The following is a 20946-nucleotide window of genomic DNA, read 5'->3' as shown; positions in this document are numbered from 1 at the left end:
CTCTCTCTCTCTCTCTCTCTCTCTCTCTCTCTCTCTCTCTCTCTCTCCAATTTGTTTTTTCACACCGTCTGACTTCTCCGTGGACCAGTGATGGATTTGCAGTGTACTTGTAGGGTAGTTGGGTTTTCTTCTCCTTTTTCTCCCCGGGGGAAAAATATATAATTTACCTCAAAACTTTTTTTTTTTCCTTCAAAATGTTCCAAAATGTTCGGAGAGGGAAAGTAAAACATCCAACAAGCTTATTTGAGTGAAAATGAGGTATAATTTGCATGATAAAGGTATATTTCCATTTATAAAGTTCATCAGCAGAATTAATGACAAATAAAGGGAAGATCCAATTAAAGTCCCCCCTCCATTAACAACCTTGTTTCACTCGTAGGGCAAGAATTTTAAAAGGAGAGGCTTAAGTTGGAAATGATTGAAATATTAAGGTTCGTGGCATTAATGAAGTGATCGTATTAGAATTCAAGGAAAGGAGATTCTCCGGTGATTTTTGTAATCAGAGTCAGATGCATTTCCCCCAATTCCAGTTCCACCAGCTTTTTCTTGTTCACTCAAATGAGCTGTCAGGAACTGATGGGCCTCATCATAATCAAAGAAAACAAGTTTGCCCTTTAAAGCAAAGAGGTAATTTGGCTGAAAGCAAATTGGAAACATTTCCTATAACGTTGCATTTGCAGCCGCAATCTCTAAAGACTTTGAGAGTTTTGATTTATGCTTGAGAGCCTTGGGGGACCATGGGGAGAAGTGAGTTCATTAAACACTTTGTTCACATTCATTCTGTGGCCCGTGGGGCAGAGATCCTTCATTCCCCGGGGAAGCTGAGGAAGCTCCATGGCTGTCCCTTAAAATGTTATTTTTAGGAAAAGCCTTAAGGAACTCACGAGATTGATTGGGGAACAAGAAGCGGGTGGGAATCAAGGAGATGCAAGATGATGCCCTTCTGCCCCAGTCCTCAGCCTCCCAGAGGCTTCTGATTTTTTTTTTAAATAAATTTATTTATTTTTATTTTTGCCTGCGTTGGGTCTTCGTTGCTGCGCGCGGGCTTTGTCTAGTTGCGGCGAGCAGGGGCTACTCTTCATTGCGGCGCGCAGGCTTCTCATTGCGGTGGCTTCTCTTGTTGTGGAGCGTGGGCTCCCAGCACACGGGCTTCAGTAGTTGCGGCATGCGGGCTCAGTAGTTGTGGCTCGCGGGCTTAGTTGCTCCGTGGCATGTGGGATCTTCCTGGACCAGGGCTTGAACCTGTGTCCCCTGCATTGGCCGGCAGATTCTTAACCACTGCATCGCCAGGGAAGCCGGAGGGATCCATTTTTCCTGGCCAAGGAACAAAGCCTCCTTAGCACCTGATCTGGGTGCCGTTCTTCCTGTTCTTTGTAACTTTAGGTGTTCCTTGGATTTCCTTACTCTTTGCCTTGCTGAACAGGTGTCTGTTGTGGCTTCATACATCGCTTCCTCCTCCCTTGCATTCATATCTCCATTCCCAAGGTCTTCCTGGAGCCCCCTCGACCTTGTGTTGTCAGTTGCCTAGCATATTTTGTCAGCTAGGGTCCTTTGATCGCGAGCAACAGAAACTAACCCTGGCTAAGCAAAACGGTGAAGGAAAAGCTGAAGATCCAGCCCTCAGACAGGACGGCAGCCAAGGAAGTTCTGGGGATCTTGTTAGCAGAATCTTCAGGAACCCATCACTGGCATGAATCAGGTCCTGCCATTTCTCACCCATGAGTCACTCTTCAGGGTTCCTAGGAGGCAGAGACCAGGATTGTTTGATCGGCAGCCCCACCAAGACCACACACAGGGAGAGAGAGGATGAGTTCCTCAAAGGAAAAGTGGGGTGCTGTCACCTGACGAAGAGCAAACAGGTCACGGGAAGGCCTAGACATCCTTGCCCACTGTCTACTCCAGTTACGGCAGCTATAGCTCGATGAGTTTAAAATTGGAGTCTCTGTCTTCCCTTCTAAACCTCCTCTCCCAATTTCCCTAGATTCTCAAGGGCCCCACCATTCTCTCCCATCCCCACCCATGCTCAAAACTGTCCTTCATTCATCAGGTCCTGATGGTCTTTCTTCAAAACGTTTCTCACATCCACAGACAGAGTATGAAAATTGAAATGGCCCAGGTAACCTGTGGTGGTGGCAACAGATCTCTCCCCAAGATGAATATCAGTTTTTTTCAGTGCTGGGAATTCAGTAGTCATCAAAATTGATAAAGCCTCTACCTTCCTTGGAGCTTACTTTTTAGAGGAGGGGAAAGACAGACAATAAACAAATAAAGAGGTCCATGGAGAGATGTCATATGGTGAAAATTAACCTGTGGAAAAAGTAAACAGGATAAGGGGACTGGGAGGGTTGGGGAGAAGGAGAGGGTTTATATTTTACATTGGGTGTCAGTAAAGCACTCACTGTGACACTAATATTTGAGCCAAGAAGTGAAGAAACACGGTCTGCAGATATTTAGAGGAGTATTCCAGACAGGAGGGACAGCAAGTGCAAAGTCCCTGTCTGAAGTTGGATCATATCTGACACGGTCAAGGAAAAACAACAACAAAAAAAGGTCAATTTGAGTGCATAAGAAAGTGAGTGGTAGAAGTAGCCAGATTATGCAGGGTTTTATAGGTAATTGTAAGGACTTTGGCTTTTATTCTGAGTAGATGGAAAGCCATTGTAGCTATGGTGTGCTGCTATATGTTTAACAACCAGTTTGGTGGAGAGGCATGCTGATTTGTAGGATTTGTCAATTTCCATGGTGTAAATACTCCCACCATGGCTGATTTCAAGCTACCAATGATTTAAGAACCAACTCACAAATATCCTGAAAATTTAGCAGTCAGCTCTTGTGAGCTGGGTTTTGAGTGGAGTGAAAAGATCTGACATTTTAAAAGGTTCCCTTTGGCTGCTGTGATGAGAGGAGACTGTGGGGCAGGAGGGCAGAAGTAGGGTGAACAGTGAAGAGGTTATCACAGTCAGCTGGGTCAAGGATGATGGACACTTGGAAGGTCCAGTGGCTCAGTGACATCAGGGACAGCATCCCAACAATTCTCTTAATTTTTCCTTCTCATTCACAAAGTGGCTGCCATTGCTCCATCATTAAGCCCAAGTTCAGGGAACGGAGGTGAAGCCAACAATGTCTGTCTTATGTGTCAGGAAGGTATAAGTTTTCATGGAAACCCCTAGAAAACTTATCCTTCTATTTCATTGGATTTCATTGGTTTGAACTGTTTCTATAACCACTGCTGACTCTAAAGGAATCTGAGAAAGTGGGCAGTATTTCCAGCCTCTATAGTACTGGCAAACAAGAGGGAATTGGGGTTGGGGGGGGTGCCTGCCACAAAGATGCATGGCCTTATGGGAACCTTTAAAAAGAATTTGACCCAACCTGCAAGCCCAGGAAAGGCTTCACTGAAGAAGTGAGACACTTGAACGAGATCTAAGTATAAGGAATTAACTTAGCAAGGAGGAGAGAGAAGAGTGTTTCAGGAAGAAGAAATAGCATGTGCAAAGGCCCGGGTGGAAGGTTTACAATATCCCAACTGATCTGCCTGCCAACAGCCCTTCCTCTATAAGTCATCCATTACAACAGATCTTTCTCAAAGTCTAATTTTATCCTGTTACACTTTTCCTGAAATCAAAATGGATCCCAACTTCCTACAAGATAAACTCCAAAGCCCCCACTCTGGTGTTGATGGCTGGTCATAATACCACCTATTCTATGAATACAACTTTATCCCCTTCCTTCTGTAGTTGTTGAACCTTCATGTGTGCATGTTTCATATCTCAAACCAGTAAACAGGATAAGGGGACTGGGAGGATGGGGGAGAAGGAGAGTGTTTATATTTTACATTGGGAGTCACTAAAGCACTCACTATGACACTAATATTTGAGCTGAGGGCTTCCCTGGTGGCGCAGTGGTTGAGAGTCCACCTGCCGATGCAGGGGACATGGGTTCGTGCCCCGGTCCGGGAAGATCCCACATGCCGCGGAGCGGCTGGGCCCGTGAGCCATGGCCGCTGAGCCTGCGCGTCCGGAGCCTGTGCTCCGCAACGGGAGAGGCCGCAACAGTGAGAGGCCCGCGTGCCGCAAAAAACAAAAACAAAAACAAAAAAGAACCCAGCTTTTTATAATATATTTTTTAAAACTGAGGTATAGTTTATTTTAAATATTGTGTTAGTTCCAGGTATACAGCAAAGTGATTCATTTTTATATATACACATATATATATACACAATCATTTTCATATTTTTTCCATTATAGGTTATTACAAGATATTGAATATAGTTCCCTGTGCTATACAGTAAATCCTTGTTGTTTATCTATTTTACATATAGTAATGTGTATCTGTTAATCCCATGCTCCTAATTTATCCCTTCCCCCTCCTTCCCCTGTGATAACCATAAGTTTGCTTTTTATGTCAGAGTCTGTTTCTGTAGCAAACATTTTTTAAATTGTACTTTGAAGTCATCGTTCATCCCCACCGCGATTTTTTTAATCCATTCTTAAAAGCCAATGCAAGTGCGCTGTGCTGGTCCTCATGCTGTTCGCTCTCAGCACCTTTTTTTTTTAATGTTTTATGAGCCAACACTTGAAAATGACATATCACTTTAAATTATTTATTTATTTATGGCTGTGTTGGGTCTTCATTTCTGCGCGTGGGCTTTCTCTAGTTGCGGCGAGCGGGGGCCACTCTTCATCGTGGTGTGCGGGACTCTCACTGTCGTGGCCTCTCCTGCTGCAGAGCACAGGCTCCGGACGCGCAGGCTCAGCGGCCATGGCTCACGGGCCCAGCCGCTCCGCGGCATGCGGGATCTTCCCGGACCGGGGCGCGAACCCGTGTCCCCTGCATCGGCAGGCAGACTCTCAACCACTGCGCCACCAGGGAAGCCCTCAGCACCCTTATTTGCCTGTCCCTCTTCTGCTGTGTCTCCAGCTGCTGACCCCTGCAGGCTGCATTGCCCAGGCTCCCTTGTCGCTGGTTTCCCACTGGATTTGGTCAGTGGGAGGCACTGGTGTTAGATTGGAAAGCTGGACAAAGGGAGAAACCAGATTTCTCCTCTTCTCTCTGCTTTGGGCTGCATTTCCGGCGGTGGCCACAGCTCCACTGGGGCTATAGTGACCCTGGACAGGAAATGGCTGTGGCTCCAGCTTCCCCTGGGTGGCCCTGATCCCCAAATCCACCGCTTCCTCCTTCGTGGTTTCCTGCCACGACAATCGCTGGGTGGCTTTCCCTTCCCCTGGTTGACCTCTCAATTCTTCCATCACCCACGTAACGGATTGCTGTGTTTGAATACCTAGAATGATGTCTGTATTCCTGGTTGGTCCCTGCCTGACACATGTGCCTGAGACCCAGCTCCACACACGGTCCCCTTACCCTTGGGGCCCTGAGCACTGTTACAAAGCTAAAAACGGCTTTCCTGGAGAGGTTCTGTGTAAAAGCTGCAGAGCACCTAAGACAAACTCTCCACGTCAACCGTTTACAGCTGCTGTGGCCACACCAGCCATCCCGAAGTCAGCCTGACTCTGCTGACTACCTACTCCTTCCTTTTTCAGGGTTGCCAGAGACAATAAAAGCAGGAAGCCCAGATAGTCTACCAAAGTCTCAATCTCTCAGGGCGTACAAAGGCGAAGAAGACTGCTCATAAAATGGCTTTGGACGTCCTTGCCGTGGCCCCTCTCTACCAAGACCCTGACGTCAACAAAGTACGGCTGATAGCACGGACAACCAAAGAGTCCACCACCCCGCCAAAACCCTTGCCCCCCACCAAGACCAAACTCACCACCATCGAGACCAAGAGGATCATGTCCGTCCTGGACGAGACCATTCACAAGGTGGAGTTGGTGACCCTGCTGTCATACGTGGCATCCAGTTCCGAGAATTTGGAGGGGATGCTGGGGGAGGACATCATGAAAGCAGTGAGAGAGCACGAGGACCTTTGCCAGATCCTCCTGGATCGCGTCAATTACCTGCAGGAGGAAGAAAGGCAGTTGCAGGAGGAAAAAGAGTTCGAGGATGAACCGTGGTTCCGAGACCGTGTCCTCTCCATAGAGGTGCAGAAACCCCACCTCCCACCCCTTATGCAGCAGGTCAAAGGATCCACCAAGAACATCGTGAGACTCCTGCTCCGTAACCCCCAGGCTGCCAGTCTGTTGCAGGTGCAGACCCTGGGCAGAAGTGCGAAAGCCCAGAGTTTTATTGATAGCCTGGTCGAACTCCGAGGTTTCCTGTTTGAGAAGCTACTCACTAGTCCCAAGGAAGCCAGAGACAAGACTCAGTTCATCCAGGACATCACCAGACGGAATCAGAGGAACCAAGAAATCATCGATACTCTGGAAAATGAATTGGCAGCCTGCGTGAGGAACAGGGATGCAGAGGTATCACTGCACGGTATTGGTCAGGTTATAGAAGGAGCTCCAGGGAGGAGCCCAAATCTTTTGGCAGTTGGGTTTTTTCCTCAGTGATTTAAATAGCTGTTTTCATTCATTTACTCCATAACTATTGTTTTGAGGACTTACCAGGTGCCAGGTCTTATAAATGATGAGTCCACATGGTCCCAGCCTCATGGAGTTCATGATAGGGAAGGTAGGCCTGAAAGAGCTGATTTAATTACAGTTTTGAGAAGTTCAAGGAAGGGTTAAGTATAGGGTGCTATGAGAGAGTGTTATATAGGAGACCTGAACTTGGAACTCAGGGACGTTGAAGCCAAGACATGGAGAATGAGAGGGAGTGAACCAGGCAAGTGAGGTAGAGAGAGACCTTCCAGGCCAAGGCTGGGTAGTAAATACTTAATTTAAGGCTTTGCTGGTAGATTACACAGGGCCTTTGAGGCCTAATCGAGGAATGTGGTGTTTGTCCTGAGGGTAAGGGGCAGGTAGGAGGGGTGGAAGCTCTAGAAGAATTTTTAAGAGGGGAAAGGATAACATGATCCCAACCTAATAATAACCATTTGGAGACACATACTATGTGTTATTCTTTACACACATTTTCACACTAACAACTAGCAAAGTCCCTGGGAAGTGGCGTATGAGTATAGGTTTGGCTGCTAAAACAGAGACCCCAAATGATAGTCAAGCTGGTGATGTATTTCTGTTTAACAGAGAGCTGGCATGGAAGCTCTGCTTCGTAAACTCGTCAGGGGCCTGGGTTCCTTGCTGCTGGCTTCTCTGCTGTCCCCCACGTGGGCCTTCTAACCGTGGACCCAGAAGGCTGCTCCAGCTTTCCACCATCATGTCACCACGGGTCCAGCCAGCAGGAAGGAGGAAAGGGGAGGTGGGGACTTTGTCCTACCCTTTTGGGACATCACCTAGAAGCAGCATTCATACAGTTCTTAGCTACATCCAGTGCTAGAGATGCTGGGAAAGTGGTCTGTAGCTGGGGCCACCTTCCCAGTGAAACATTCTGCCCTACAGCCTTTCTGGGGAGGACAGGTCCTGGGGGACAGCCAGCCAGCACCGCCACATTTTCATCGCCCTGTGATAGGTGAGAGATCAAGGCCACCCTCCCTCGCCGATGTACTAGCTCAGGGGTGTCCCCCCTTCCTTATGTTCTCTCAGACTTTGTCCTGTACTGCATTCATCAGGGTTTCTTGATGACTATTTGTGTGATGATTTGATGATATGATTGGGGTCTGGCTCCCCGACAAGAGGACAGGGACCTTGTCTCTCTTGGCTCTCCACTGTGTCCCTAGTGGGCCTGGCACAAAAAGGGGGACAAGGTAATTATCTGCTGAGTAGAGAGATGACAGGCTCCTGGGTGCTCAGGGGAGACCACTCATAGTTTGGAGGGGTGTCACCTAGGGACAGGAAGAGGACTTCCAAGTGGCTTTGCTGGTCTCATTCGGGTAGTGGAAACAGCTTGGGGCTGCCAAGTTGGACAGATCTGGGGTCAAATTCCATTTCTGCCAGGTGGGCAGATTTCATCAGGTCACTGGATCTCAGTGTAAAATGAGAGGATGACACCAATAAGGCATGTTGAGGGGTCCACAAGAAAAGCTCTGACTGCAAATAGTTCTGCCTGCCTCAAACCCAACCCCTGAAGGCTGAAGACTTGCCCACAGGACAGGCTTGCCTCAAACCCCTCCCCACCCCGCCTCCCACTCCCTGAGTACAGGAAGTGAGCTCAGACCTGCTGGGGCCCTGCGGCCAGCTGCCCCCAGCCCGAGGCTGCTGGTTTATTTACAAAACAGCAGCGCCCCCCAACCCCAATTCCTGTTCTATTTTATTTTTTAAAATTATTTATTTATTTTAACATCTTTATTGGAGTATAATTGCTTTACAATGGTGTGTTAGTTTCTAGTTATACATATACATATGTTCCCATATCTCTTCCCTCTTGAGTCTCCCTCCCTCCCACCCTCCCTATCCCACCCCTCTAGGTGGTCACAAAGCACCGAGCTGATCTCCCTGTGCTATGCGGCTGCTTCCCACTAGCTATCTATTTTACATTTAGTAGTGTACATATGTCCATGCCGCTCTCTCACTTCGTCCCAGCTTACCCTTCCCCCTCCCCGTGTCCTCAAGTTCATTCTCTCCATCTGCGCCTTGATTCTTGTCCTGCCCCTAGGTTCTTCAGAACCCTTTTTTTTTTTTTTTTTTTTTTTTACGATTCCATTTATATGTCTTAGCATACGGTATTCGTTTTCCTCTTTCTGACTTCACTCTGTATGACGGCCTCTAGGTCCATCCACCTTACTGCAACCAATTCCTGTTTTAGAACCGACTGAGGGGCAGGAGCCAAGCCAGGCCCTCGAGGGGAGAGTGGGGGTGGGCAGTCCCTGCAGCGTGTGTTTAGCTCACACTTTCACGCATCGCGCCAAGTGTCCCTGGCAACTAGGCGCTCCCCTGCTGTGCCCCGGCAGGAGCGTCGCGCTGTCGCAGACCTCTCCTCCCGTGACGCCGCTCAGGCGCGCCTGTGCACTTCACTCACGCCGGCAGATACAGGATGGTGGCCACGAACGTGGGCTCTGGATCAGACAGACCGGCCTCAAATGCCATCTCAGCTGCACAACCCCAGACAGCCTCAACCCCCCCTTAGCCTCAATTTCCCGGTCTCTAGGCAGGCTGGCCCTGTCCTCCGGGGCCAGGGCTGGGATTTGGTGAGGCAGTACTGCCCCGTCCTGAGGGGGCTGCAGGCACGCCAGCCTCTCCTGCGATGGCTCATGATCGCGGAGGTGTCCTGGAGCCTCTCTTCTTCCTGGCGCAGGTGGAGAAGGAGAACGTCGTGATCCAAGAACTGAAAAACCAGCTGCACCAGGTGCCCAGGTTCTCAGAGGACAGCCTCCTTCGCACCAAGCAGGAGGCAGAGAAGCAACGGAAGGCGGACTTCCGGGCCGCGCAGGCCCGGGCGGCCAAGATCCAGCAGGAGACCCTGCTGCTGCAGTCGCAGCTCAAGGGCCTGGTCATGAACTGGGAGGCGGAGCGGGCGCTGAGGAAGGTGCCCCGGGGAAGCGGGACGGTGGGGGCAATGGGGCCACTGGGGCAGGGGAGGGGGTGAAGGGCTTGGGGTGGGGGGCAGGGCTGCTCCAGCCGCCCGGGGAGCAGCGCCCGGGGGAGAAGGGTGCAGGGAAGCCCGGGATGGACGCAGTATCCCTCGGGATGCGGGAGGGAGCAGCACACAGGCCCAGGGACTGGGGGCTGAGAGATCAGGTCCTGCTGCACGCCGGCTCTGTGACCTTGGGCCAGTTCCTGAACTCCTCTGAGCCCCACAAGGAGGATGATACCCACCTGTCCTGCAAAGGAAATGAAGGCACACAGAAACCTCTGGCAAATCTCTTAACTCCCTCCGAGCCTTAGTTTTCACATTTTTTAAATGAAAGTGATTGAATAGGCCTTAATGAGTTGCTATGAGAATTAGATGGGATGATGGGTAGACAGCTGGTAGCACCTAGTAGGTGCTCAATAAATATCCTTTTTTCATCTGCCTTCTCCATCGTCTCAGCCAGGACCCAGGCCCAGCATGCACCCAGTTTGTTTCCGAATCCCTTTCCTCACAAAGGGCACCCTTTCTAACACTTGTTCTCAGATTCGTTTTTGTTTCACTACACTTTTGAGCATCTGATGGAAGCACTGGGCCTCTCCCCCATGAAAAGGCACAGAAGCACATACCCATGGTGGGGGGCAATTCTTGGGTCACAGGCCCCCTGAAGCCAGCCCATCCGTGGTGCCCAAGTTACGAACTCTTGCACTGTAGGACTAAGGAGCTGATTTTTTTTTTTAATTGAGGTAAAATTCACATAACATAAAATATAACCGTTTAAAGTTATTCAGTGGCACTTAGTATATTCACAATGTCGTACAACCACAACCTTTATCTAGTTCCAAAATATTTTCATCACCTCCAGATAAAACCCGGTACTCATTAAGTAGCTTCTCCAGCCTCCTCCCCCCAGTCCCTGGCAACCACTAATCTACTTTTTGTCTCTATGGACTGGCCTATTCTGGACTCTTCATGTAAATGGAATTATACAATATGTGGTCTTTCGTGTCTGGCTTCTTTCACTTAGCATTGCACTTTCAAGGTTCATCCACGCAGCATTTACCAATACTTCACTCCTTTTGGTGGCAGAGTAGCATTCCATTGTATGTACAGGAGCTGATCTTTTAAAAACAAAATTAGATCACGTTCCTCCACCGTATCTAAATCCACCCAACAGCTTCCACTCTCCCTTACGTTAGAGACCAAACTCCTTCCAGTGCTGACGCTTCCTCTGTGACACAGCTTCTCACTCTGAGCTCAATGGGACCATTCTCCTCCCCGGCCACGCCATTCCAGCCACACTGGCTCAGTTCCTACTCTTTAAACATCACCAGCTTGTTCCCACCTCAGGGCCTTTGCACCTGCTACTCCCTCTGCCTATAATGTTCTGGAGCTGGACTGCTGGCTTCAAATCCAAGCTCCACCACCCATTAGCTCTGTAATCTTGGGCCAAATGAGTTAGCACATCTGATCCTCTGTGTCCTCGCCTATGAAATGGAGAACGTACCTTGTGATGTGGATTCAGGAGGCGAGGTGTGATGCAGGGCCCGCTGACGCAGAGCAGGCTGAGTGCTTTTCATTGTTAATATTAGTCCATCACACAATGACTCATTGAATGTTTTTTAGAAAAAATATAAAGTGGAAACGGAAATTGAGAACTGGATCCAGAAATACGATTTGGAGATGAGTGAAAAGCAGGTATTTGTCTGCCTAAGTCTCTCTCAAGTGTGTTTCCCAAGATCCTCTAGGAATGGGGGTGAGGGGTGGAGAAGAGAAGCCCTAGTATGGTCCATGGCCTATGCCAAGTTCTGGGCCTCGCCCGAGTGGCTTCCCTGCCCCTTCCTTCGGCTCAAGGGTTTGTCTAGCCTGGGGCAGTGAGGGGAGGGGAGCGGTGGGAAAGGAAGGAGGCAGAAGCTGCGAGCCACTAAGATGCGCTTGACAACAGGTCCAAAGATCTTGGCTCCATCTACTGTCAATATCCCAGACTCCCTGTTCCCTCCTGCTAGCAGCCCCCTAAGCCGGGACTCATCCCCACGGGATTCAAGCATTCACCTCCACCACTTCAGTCAGTCACTCAGGAACTTTCTACCGAGTGCTTAGATGTGCCAGGTGCTGGGCTCCAGCGGTCAAGAAAGTCCCCGTTGTCATCTGGAGGTTCCACTCTAGTGGCACTTCCTCGCTGTGTGACCCTAAGCAAGGGGCTTGACCTTTCTGAGCTCATTTCTGCATGTGATCACAGTAACACCCACGCTGGAACCATGGTGGGGATTTAACGAGTCACTGTTGTCGCAGGTGCTTGTACGGCACAGGATCTGGCCTGGAGGAGGTGCCCAGGGAATAGTAGCCTAAAAACGTGGTGCCCTTAAGCCTCCACCCAGCTCTGTGATAACATCGGTGGCCCACAGCCCCGACTTTGGGGCAGGGAGGCCTGGTGACCACTGGAAGTGACATCAGCCTCTGAGTGGCCAATGTCAGGTGTGCTGTCTGATCCTGAGTGCTCTACGAAGGGGGAGACTTTGGAGGCTGTGCTCTTGTTTCTCTTTTCCCAACGAGGGTGGTGGGTTAATGATGGCAGAGACCGAGTCCACTTAGCTCTGTGTCCTCTGGAAGTACTTTTCTTCTGGTAGATGCCTGGTGGGAGGGGGAGGATGGACGTTGCGTCCATCCCGTCATTTAATCCTGGAAATAGCTCCCACCCCTGCCTCCTGGGTTTGGAATTGTCCCCATGTTTCAGATGAGGAAAAATGACGGCTTGAAAGGTGAAGCCCCTCAAGGTGCGGCTGAGCTGAGACTGGAAGCCCAGCCTGCCCAGCCCATGAGCCGTGTTCTTTCCTCCTTCCTGAAACTATTTCATCTGGGTCCCACCGCAAACTCAGATGGACCGCATCAGCTCTCCCATTCTCATCTGGGCCTCAGATGCAGAGAGGCTGAGCGTAGGCGGCATTGCTGGGGCGGAAGCGCCTTCGGGAAGGGTGGGAACAGAAGAGGGTGGCAGGCGGTGCTCTGTGCCTGGAGACCCCTACACCCTGCCTCTCACCCCAGGATGAGTACGAGGAGTTGGATGTCATCCACAAAGAGGAGAAGATCCAGCTGGAGGAGCTGAAGAGACGGCATGACGTGCTGGTGGAAGAGTTCTCCCAGATCCAGGCCGAGCAGGAGATCAACGCCAAGAAGAGGCTGGAAGCCGAGCAGGAGATGGTGCACATGGTGCGGGCAGCCACGCTCATCCAGGCCCTGTGGAGGGGCTACCTGGTCCGCTCCATGCTCAGGTCCAAGAAGAGGAAGCAGAGCAAGAGCAAAGTGAAGGAGAAGGGCAAGGGCAAGGGCAAGGGCAAGGGCAAGGGCAAGGGCAAGAAATGAGTCCTTCCCCCAGCCTGCCCAGACCCCCGCCCTCACCATGATCTTACCTCTCACTCGAGAGCCGGCCTGGAAGCCCCTGGGATGTGGAGCCCTGCGATTCATGGCTTTAACACTTTTTCAAAATTAAAAACCCTTTTACACCACAGCCTACAAATAAACTTCACTTTACCCAGGGCCACTGGGTGCGTGTCCATGCTGCAGATGCCGTTTCCACGAGGGGAACACACAGGCTGGGTGTCAGCACGTAACCATTCCTTCGTTTAGCCCCGGTGGGAAGCCGGACCCTGGGCTGCATCCCCCTCGGTCCCAGCCCAGAAGCTGCCATGACTGCGATGGACACATCACCCACCAGGACAGCTGGGTGTGGGTCACAGCTGCCCACAGGGGAGGGCGGGGCAGGCAGAGACCTCCAGGAGGAAGAGGGAGGGTTTCAGGCTGCACTCTGCCCCTGCTCTGGGTATCACTTTGCCCACAACTTCTCCCTGGTTTAACACCGTGAAAGCTCAGGGGTCCTGAGGTCATAAACCAGCAACCTCACATTAGCCTCATTCGGTGTCCAGGTAGTTGAAGAATATATTTTTTAATTCACTACTGGCAGTTTTTTTTTAAGTCTTTACTGAATTTGTTACAATATTGCTTCTGTTTTATGTTTTGGTTCTTTGGCCGTGAGGCATGTGGGATCTTAGCTCCCTGACCAGGGATCTAACCCGCATTCCCTGCACTGGAAGGCGAAGTCTTAACCACTGGACCACCAGGGAAATCCCCATTGCTGGCATTTAAAAAATCAGAGGCTACTGCTTAAAAATGCCTTTTCTGGAAAAATCTCATCATCCAGATAGCCCGGGCCTGCATGTCTTCTAAAGGTGAGCAGGGGTGCCCCCTTTAGATGGCAGAGACAGGTTGCCCCAGTCCCCACCACTCCCGACTGTCTTCCAGCCATCACGGCCTCAGTGTCAGTCGCCTCTTATCATCATACTTGGGCGGTTGCTTCCCTTTTTTAGTACAGTTTGGAGGAAGGAGGTATTTGTGGCCAATGTCTACTAAAACATAGGGGGAAGGGATAAAGGCAAATGAGAGCTGGATGTTTCAAGTAAAACTGAGGAGGGAGGGAACTAATTCTTTGCGAGAGTTCTAGGAAATTTAAACACCCTACATGTTTAAAATGCTGTCTGTGCCAAGAGCATGGCTCGCTTGCGTCCCTCACGGCCCACCGGAGCCGAGTAGGTGTCTGAATGTGCGCCCCTGGTCCTAGGCACTGTTGTTCCCTCCCAGACTGTTCCCTGGGAGTGTCTGCTCTTCCCTTCCCCAAAGGGGAAGATGTGGCTTCCAGCTGGCCTCTCTGGAATCCCGGTGCTTCCTGGAGGTGCATCAGGACAAGGAGAGGCCCAAGGCGTGGCCTCCACCCAATCCCCCAGGATGCTGGGATTCTGGGTGCAGCTCCATCAGAGCAAAGGCTTTGCTGTTCTTCCTGAGGGGTCTGACCCAGGATGGTGCGGGGCAGGAGGCAGGTGGGCCCTGACCACTTAGGCTTCCTTCCCGAGTGCTCTCCAGGTGCCATGTGGAACTTTCTGGTCTTCTTGGACCCCTCAATTTAGCAAAGTCCTAGTCACTGTGGGGTTTTTTTTTTTTTTTTTAATGGTAGGAAATGTGTATCATATATATACACATATGATTTCAAAACAAGTCAACTATAGCCCATATTCTGAGCTCAGGAAGAATCAGCTAACCCCCCAATTAGTGGTATTAGCTAGAAACCAACGGGAGGAGGATTAGCTGCCCACCTGCCACTGTCATGATTGCTGTTATTTAACTTTGTTATTTAAATCAACTCAGGCCTAACACTGGCCTTTATCCTAAGGAAAAAATTAGCAAAACTCACGGCTTCGATGAGCTACTGATATATTTAATACATGAAAATAAATACATGACTATTAAAATTTTAAATGTCCACCCACATATCACCTTGTGTTCCCTGCTGGTCCACATACTGTGCCTGGGAAAATTCCTGAGGCATCCAGACTCAGCTGGAAACTCATCCTGAGCAGGAGCTTGGCTTGAAGGGAGGGAGAAGGAACCCTCCGGGTTGGCCATCATACCATTTATTCACACTTGATGGCGAGACAATGTTGTGGGTGTGATGGAGGGGTGGGGGGACCCTCCCGGGGGACACCCCTGGGTTGGCACTGATATGTTGTGTGGCTATGACAGAACTTGCAACAGGGATCTCAAGAGGCAGCCCTCATATCCACATCAGTGGCAAAAGCAGGGAGCAACCAGAGGTTGTCAGAAGAAAGGGCGGCACTGCCCGCCCTCGCTCTGTCTGCCCCCAGGAGTGCTTTGCCAATGCCTGGTGGTCTCCCCAAAGGCCTGCCCACCAGTGCCATCCTCTGAAACTCTGCCCTTTGCTGTGACCCCATGGGCAAACCTGCAGAAAGGACCAAGAAATTCATTTCCAAGGCGGCTTTGGTTTCTGGGTGGCTCCGCCTTGTCGGGGGGTAACTGGCACTGAAACACTGACTGAATGAGCCCTGGGAGTCACCAGGGGGCTCCGGAAGGTCACTCCTGACGGCGAAGGTCTGGGATCTCGAGGCCCATTTGTGCAGGGGGTACTGGTGGGTGGGTGACTTGTGCTGGGGACATTAAGGTGGGTGAGGGAATAAGAACGCTCCCGCCTCGGAGGGCGTGGAGAGTCTAACCCATCCACGGACAACCTCCGGGAGTCTGCCACCACCCTGCGCTCTGTCTTCAAGGGACCAGCTGGGTGAATGGCTCGCACTGGAGTCTCCCTGGGGCGGGGTGAGTGGCTGCCCCTAGGGGTAGCTGGGGGTGTCCAGAAGAGGGCATGGAGCTTTGCAGCATCCCCCTTCGCCATCCACGGGGCCTCCCAGCCGGCGCCCTCAGGTCGGGAGCCAAAGAGCGACTCATCGCAGTAAGAAGGAGTGTGGCCAATCAGTCTGGTAAGGGAAGAGAAACAGTGAGCTGGGGATATAAACCCTAAAAACCTTGTCCACCCCCACCCCCTGCCAGGCAGCTGCAGCAGCAGAGGGTTGCCTATAGGTCCCAGAAGTCCCTGTCTCCCAGCCTGGCACCCGCAGTGAGGCCACAGCCCTCATGTACCACTACCCCCATCTCTGCTATTTTTCCCCTGCCAAGTATCCAGTCCCCCTGCATCCTGCCCCACCCCACCCCCACTCCCTGGCATGTGCCCCAGGCCAGGCCAGTTTGCATATCCCATCCTCCTGACCACACTGATTGGCTCAGGAATAACCACATGACCCATTCTGCACAATAAGGGTCTGCCTTAGGACCCTTTGCAGAAACTACTAGGAGAGAAATGTTTTTCTTCCACCTAGCCCTGAAGAACTGGCAGGATATAAGGGCTAAACGGCTGGTGGCCATCTCACCTGGGATGTGTAGGGGAAAGCTGCAAGAAAACAGAGACAAAATCCCAAGAACGTTTTGAGCCCTTGTTATATGAGCCCCAAATGCCGTTTTTCTGCTGAAGCCAGTTTGGGCAAGTCTTCTGTCACTTGCAGCCAAGAGTCCTGATTAATATAACCTTAGTCTTTATAGCCTTCACTTTTTCTCTTAACCCACCACTTTTCCCTTTCTGTAGTGGCCTTGTCAGCCAAACCCTCTGCAGTCATGTGGCCCTTCCAACTATATTTGAAATTGCACAGACCAGCACCTGGCATGTAGAGGGTTCTCAGTTTGAACTTCTGTGATCTGGCCTCATCACCAGAGCAGCTTTTAAAATTTTTGCATATTTACTCAGGGCTTTTCATGTGTAGGTCCAGGACTCAGCATGTCACTTGTGTGTCATCTCATTTCTCACAACACCCACAGGAGGGCGATACAATCCCATTTTACAGACAAGAAAACTGAGGCATAGGGAGGGTAAAAAGGAAGGTACAGACAAGATTCAAATCCAGCACCCTGCTCAAAGACCCAAGCTCTTGATCACTAAGTCAGATTTAAGTGCCTTCTAGGCCTCTCACCTTTAATTAGATTTATTCAGCAATTTTTTTTCTATTAGTCCCACAAATATTCATGGCATACCTATGAGGAGTCAGGTTCATGGTTTTTGGCCAGGACTAAAACTGCTTCCATTCCCAAACTGCAAGTCTTTGAAAAGTCAACCTTTTGCCACTTGATTTAGCTGTTGAAAACCATACCTGGTTGATACCTATGTCTGTCGGGTACCAAAGTCGCTGCTCAGTAGCATCTCTAACTCTTATGTACCTTCTAACTTGACACCCTCTACTTGTCAGCATCCAGCATAAAATTCCATCCTCCAGGAGAGCAAGGGGTTGACTGTTATCTCCCTTGTTTTGGAAACCATACTTCTGTTAATACAGCCTACGCTGACACCAGCATTTTCAGCCATGTTCTAGCTGTCACTGCTGCTAATGTCAACCTGAGCCTGCCTTGTGGTCCACGGCAATTGTCAGGTGGCCATGATACTAATGGGGACTTGCTTTTATCTCTGTTGAATTTCATCTACTTAAATAAACACTATTCCCATTCTCAACTAATATATGTGCCTCTTGGCTCAGAATGGATCCTAAATATGATTGGCTAGTTATTATGGACTGAATTGCATCCTCCCAAAATTCATGCTGAATTTTAAAGAGGTAATTAAGGCTAAATGAGGCCATAAAGGTGAGGCCCTAATCCAATAGGATTTGTGTCCTTATAAGAAGAGAAAGAGGCACCAGGAGTGTACATGCTCACAGAGAAAAGACCATGTGAGGACCCAGTGAATAGGTGGCCATCTGCAACCCAAGGATAGGTAGGCTTCAGGAGAAACCAACCCTGCTGGTGTCTTGACCTTGGACTTGAAGCCTCCAGAACTCTGAAAAAATAAATTTCTGTTGTTTAAGCCCCCAGTCGATGGTATTTTGTTATAACAACCCTGATTGACTAACATACTAGTCTTCCCTGTCTTTGTTCAAGACACTGATGACAATAAATAATATAGAGCCCTGAGGCCTCCCTCCAGGCTGATATTAATCAAAATAATCCAAATAATCTAATTTGAACCTACAATAACCACTGGCATTAGATCCTGTTTTTGTTGTGTTTTTTTTTTTTTTTTTTTTTTTCGGTAAGCGGGTCTCTCACTGCTGCGGCCTCTCCCGTTGCGGAGCACAGGTTCCGGACGCGTTTTGTTATAACAACCCTGATTGACTAACATACTAGTCTTCCCTGTCTTTGTTCAAGACACTGATGACAATAAATAATATAGAGCCCTGAGGCCTCCCTCCAGGCTGATATTAATCAAAATAATCCAAATAATCTAATTTGAACCTACAATAACCACTGGCATTAATTAGATCCTGTTTTTGTTGTGTTTTTTTTTTTTTTTTTTTTTCGGTAAGCGGGCCTCTCACTGCTGCGGCCTCTCCCGTTGCGGAGCACAGGTTCCGGACGCGCAGGCTCAGCGGCCATGGCTCACGGGCCCAGCCGCTCCGCGGCATGTGGGATCTTCCCAGACCGGGGCACGAACCCGTGTCCCCCGCATGGGCAGGCGGGCTCTCAACCACCGCGCCACCAGGGAAGCCCTAGATCCAGTTTTTCTAAATTGTTCGTGAAAATGCAGCAAGAACCATTTTCAAAATGACTTGCTGAAGTTTGGAATCATCACATTTATGTCATTTCATGGATCAACCACACTAATAATTTCATGCAAACTGCTGTGTGATCTTGGGCAAATCACTTGACCCCTCTAGGCCTCAGAAGCCCATTCTAAGACATTTGGGGCTGGGTATTCCACCATCACAACCATTATCACTACCATTTACTGAGAGCTTCCTAAGTGTCAGGTTACCGTGCCCAGCACTGTACATGTCTCATCCCATTTAACCTTCTCAATAATCCCATTAGGGCCCACCTTCCACTGTGAGGAAACTGTGGCTCAGAGAGGTCAAAGTGCTTGCCCAAAGTCACACGGCATGTGAACAACAGGGCATCTCCCCATCCTGTTACCTGTATTTGCTCTTCTTCCTTGGTGCGAGGGTCAGGGTCTTGTCCCTGGAGGAGGTAGTCTCACAGCTCCCGTTGGCCCCTGAGGCCTGTGACGCCCCTGTACCCACTCCTCTGGTTCTGTTGGCCTTCCCCACCCACGGTGGGTCAAAGACTGGTGGTGTGGGCTGGGTGCCTGCAGGACTGCCAAACAAAGTCTCATCCACGTATGATGGCCTAACCTTGACCCGGCAGCTGCCCCGGCAGCGGTGCTGAACGTGGAGGGTCTGCATCCCACTGACGGCCAGCTCCACCGGGGTCTTCACGCTGCTCATGGTCCTGGGTGACAGCAGGTGTGCTCTGCCTGCCAGTCCCTGCCTCCAGGTCTCCCTATGAAAAGTGGTCATGGTGGCAACCATCTGTCATCAGCAAAGACTGGCAATCTCTTAAGTCCCCATCCCCAGGGCAAAAAGGTCACGTTCTCCCTCAACCAGTCCTCCTCAAAGGGGAGCAGCCAATCCCAGGGGACATTTCGGAAAATTGACTTTTTTTGAGTTGTTGTAATGATGGGGAGAAGGGTGCTACTGTCAAATATTTAATGAGTAAATATGCATTCCTAGCATACACTGTGTACTCAGTAGATATTTATAGAATGCTAAGGGGGTGAAGAATAGATTGGGCCTGTGCCTACTTTAGCACCAACCAGAAGACAAACTATGGTGGCGGGGGGCAGACAGGGCAGGCTCCTATATCCTGTACATATCTATGGGGCAGGAATAATAACCTGCATAGATCCCATGCTTACCTCCTGCAAAGAGCTCTACAAGCATTGTCTCATTTAATCTTCTCAGCAGTCCTGTGAGGTAGCTTCCATTATGTCCATTCTACAGATGACAAAACTGAGGCTTCAAAAGATTAAGTCACAAGTGTAAGTCCCACCTATAAATCTAAAACAGTGGAAATAAAATTTGAACCTGATAGGAGTCTAGAGCTTGTATACTTAACCATTCTACTACTGGGGGATTACACCCAGCCCGCCAACTGCCCCACATTCACCAATCCCCAAGTCAATGTCCCGGCTGATGTTCGAGGTGCCCGCATTCTAGAGTTATTTTCCTACCTGAGCATCTTGGCTGGCTGACGTCGGCGGCAACCCACAGCGCCCCCTCCCCCCAGGCCTGGACTCCTTTGCGGGGACGCTTGGGCACCTGTGGCGCGCGGTACATCCGAGATCTGCAGCTCTGAGCCCCGGGAGCACGCGACCCCTGGCAGCTCAGGCCGCCCCCGGCCCCCGCCCTGGGGACCGCGCGGGCAGACTCAAAACCGAGCTCTAGCTCTGCATGCTCCGCGCGCGCATCAAACAGCAACCCGCGAGCTGTAAGGTAGGGCGGGGCGGCCAGAACCATTCGCTCCCAGGGCGGGGGTGAGGATTAGGTCACCCTGTTCCGGACGCCCCCGGAGCTCCCCAAAGCCTCGGAGAGGAGTCTCCGCGCCAATGAGGGGAGTGTTTGCGTATGTGTGTATGCATGCCAAGCCTCCGGAGGCTCCAGAAGGCGAGGGAATGCAGACTGGGCCGCGTAGAGGCGCCCCCCCACGCCCTGCAGCGCCGTTGGTACGTACCCGCAAACTCCGCCCCCTCCCGTTTCCCAGCGCCCCGGCCCGCATGGCTGCCGGAACGCGCCCGGCGGCCGCACCGCGGTCCCGAGCTGCCATGGCCCAGTGGAGGAAGAAGAAGGGGCTCCGGAAGCGCCGGGGCGCGGCCTCTCAGTCCCGCAGCAGCGACTCGGAGGACGGCGAGTTTGAGATTCAGGCAGAAGATGACGCCCGGGCCCAGAAGGTAGTAGCGCTGGGCTTGGACATACGTCAGAGCCCGAGTCTCGGCTCCGCGCAGCGTCCCGCGGCCTCAGTTTCCCCAGCTGGGGAGTGGGCACGGCTGAGGGTGGGGAGGGGTCGGGGCAGGGCCTCCGGCCTGAGCACGTGTTTCGGTGTCCGACACGCCCAGGGTCCTGATGTCCCGAGCCTCTGTGCTGGGGAGGCTCCTGGGGCCTGCGGGCCTTCCGGCCTTCCGGGCCGGCTCTTGGTCTCGCGCTTCTCATTGGCTACTTCCTGGCCAGGGGGCGGGTCCCGGTTCCCATTCGTCCAATGAAAAGTGAGGATGAT

At 50.9% G+C, this 20946-nt stretch overlaps 2 protein-coding genes across 7 annotated transcripts in view; one reads left to right on the top strand and one right to left on the bottom strand.

Annotated features, from left to right (window-relative positions):
* IQCD (IQ motif containing D) overlaps positions 1–13185 on the top strand; it is a 23064-nt gene extending 9879 nt beyond the window's left edge. Inside the window, exons 2-5 of the mRNA XM_007104640.3 lie at positions 5541–6362; positions 9190–9420; positions 11089–11160; positions 12505–13185. Coding sequence (XP_007104702.2) covers positions 5634–6362; positions 9190–9420; positions 11089–11160; positions 12505–12822 — 1350 coding nt within the window. The 5' untranslated portion in view covers positions 5541–5633 and the 3' untranslated portion in view covers positions 12823–13185. The remainder of the gene's footprint in view (positions 1–5540; positions 6363–9189; positions 9421–11088; positions 11161–12504) is intronic.
* A 1519-nt stretch (positions 13186–14704) lies between these two features.
* On the bottom strand, positions 14705–20495 carry RITA1 (RBPJ interacting and tubulin associated 1). 6 transcript variants are annotated; one of them, XM_007104637.4, is made up of 4 exons: positions 20407–20495; positions 19592–19691; positions 18811–19176; positions 14705–15776 (listed from the first exon to the last, which is right to left on the bottom strand). In XM_007104637.4, the coding sequence occupies exons 3-4, from the start codon at positions 19119–19121 to the stop codon at positions 15269–15271; spliced, it is 819 nt and encodes a 272-aa protein (XP_007104699.1). In that variant the 5' UTR covers positions 19122–19176; positions 19592–19691; positions 20407–20495; the 3' UTR covers positions 14705–15268. The 6 variants fall into 6 exon arrangements, with proteins under 6 accessions (XP_007104699.1, XP_028341266.1, XP_007104698.1 ...); XM_028485465.2 differs by having other exon boundaries at positions 19592–19670; positions 20407–20484; XM_007104636.4 differs by lacking the exon at positions 20407–20495 and adding an exon at positions 19907–20142 and having other exon boundaries at positions 19592–19733.
* Between the last annotated feature and the right edge of the window lie 451 nt (positions 20496–20946).

The sequence above is a fragment of the Physeter macrocephalus genome, unplaced genomic scaffold, assembly GCF_002837175.3.
Source record: "Physeter macrocephalus isolate SW-GA unplaced genomic scaffold, ASM283717v5 random_407, whole genome shotgun sequence".
Taxonomy (NCBI): Eukaryota; Metazoa; Chordata; class Mammalia; order Artiodactyla; family Physeteridae; genus Physeter; species Physeter macrocephalus.
The sequence above is the reverse complement of the archived record's forward strand: the minus strand, read 5'-3'. Positions and strand labels throughout refer to the sequence as shown.

Coding starts and splice junctions, on each gene's coding strand:
- RITA1 (XM_055082973.1), bottom strand. CDS start 19,205: ATGGTTGCCACCATGACCACTTTTCATAGGGAGACCTGGAGGCAGGGA. Junction 15,777..18,810: donor AGGAAGAAGAGCAAATACAG/GTAACAGGATGG, acceptor TTCCCTTACCAG/ACTGATTGGCCACACTCCTT.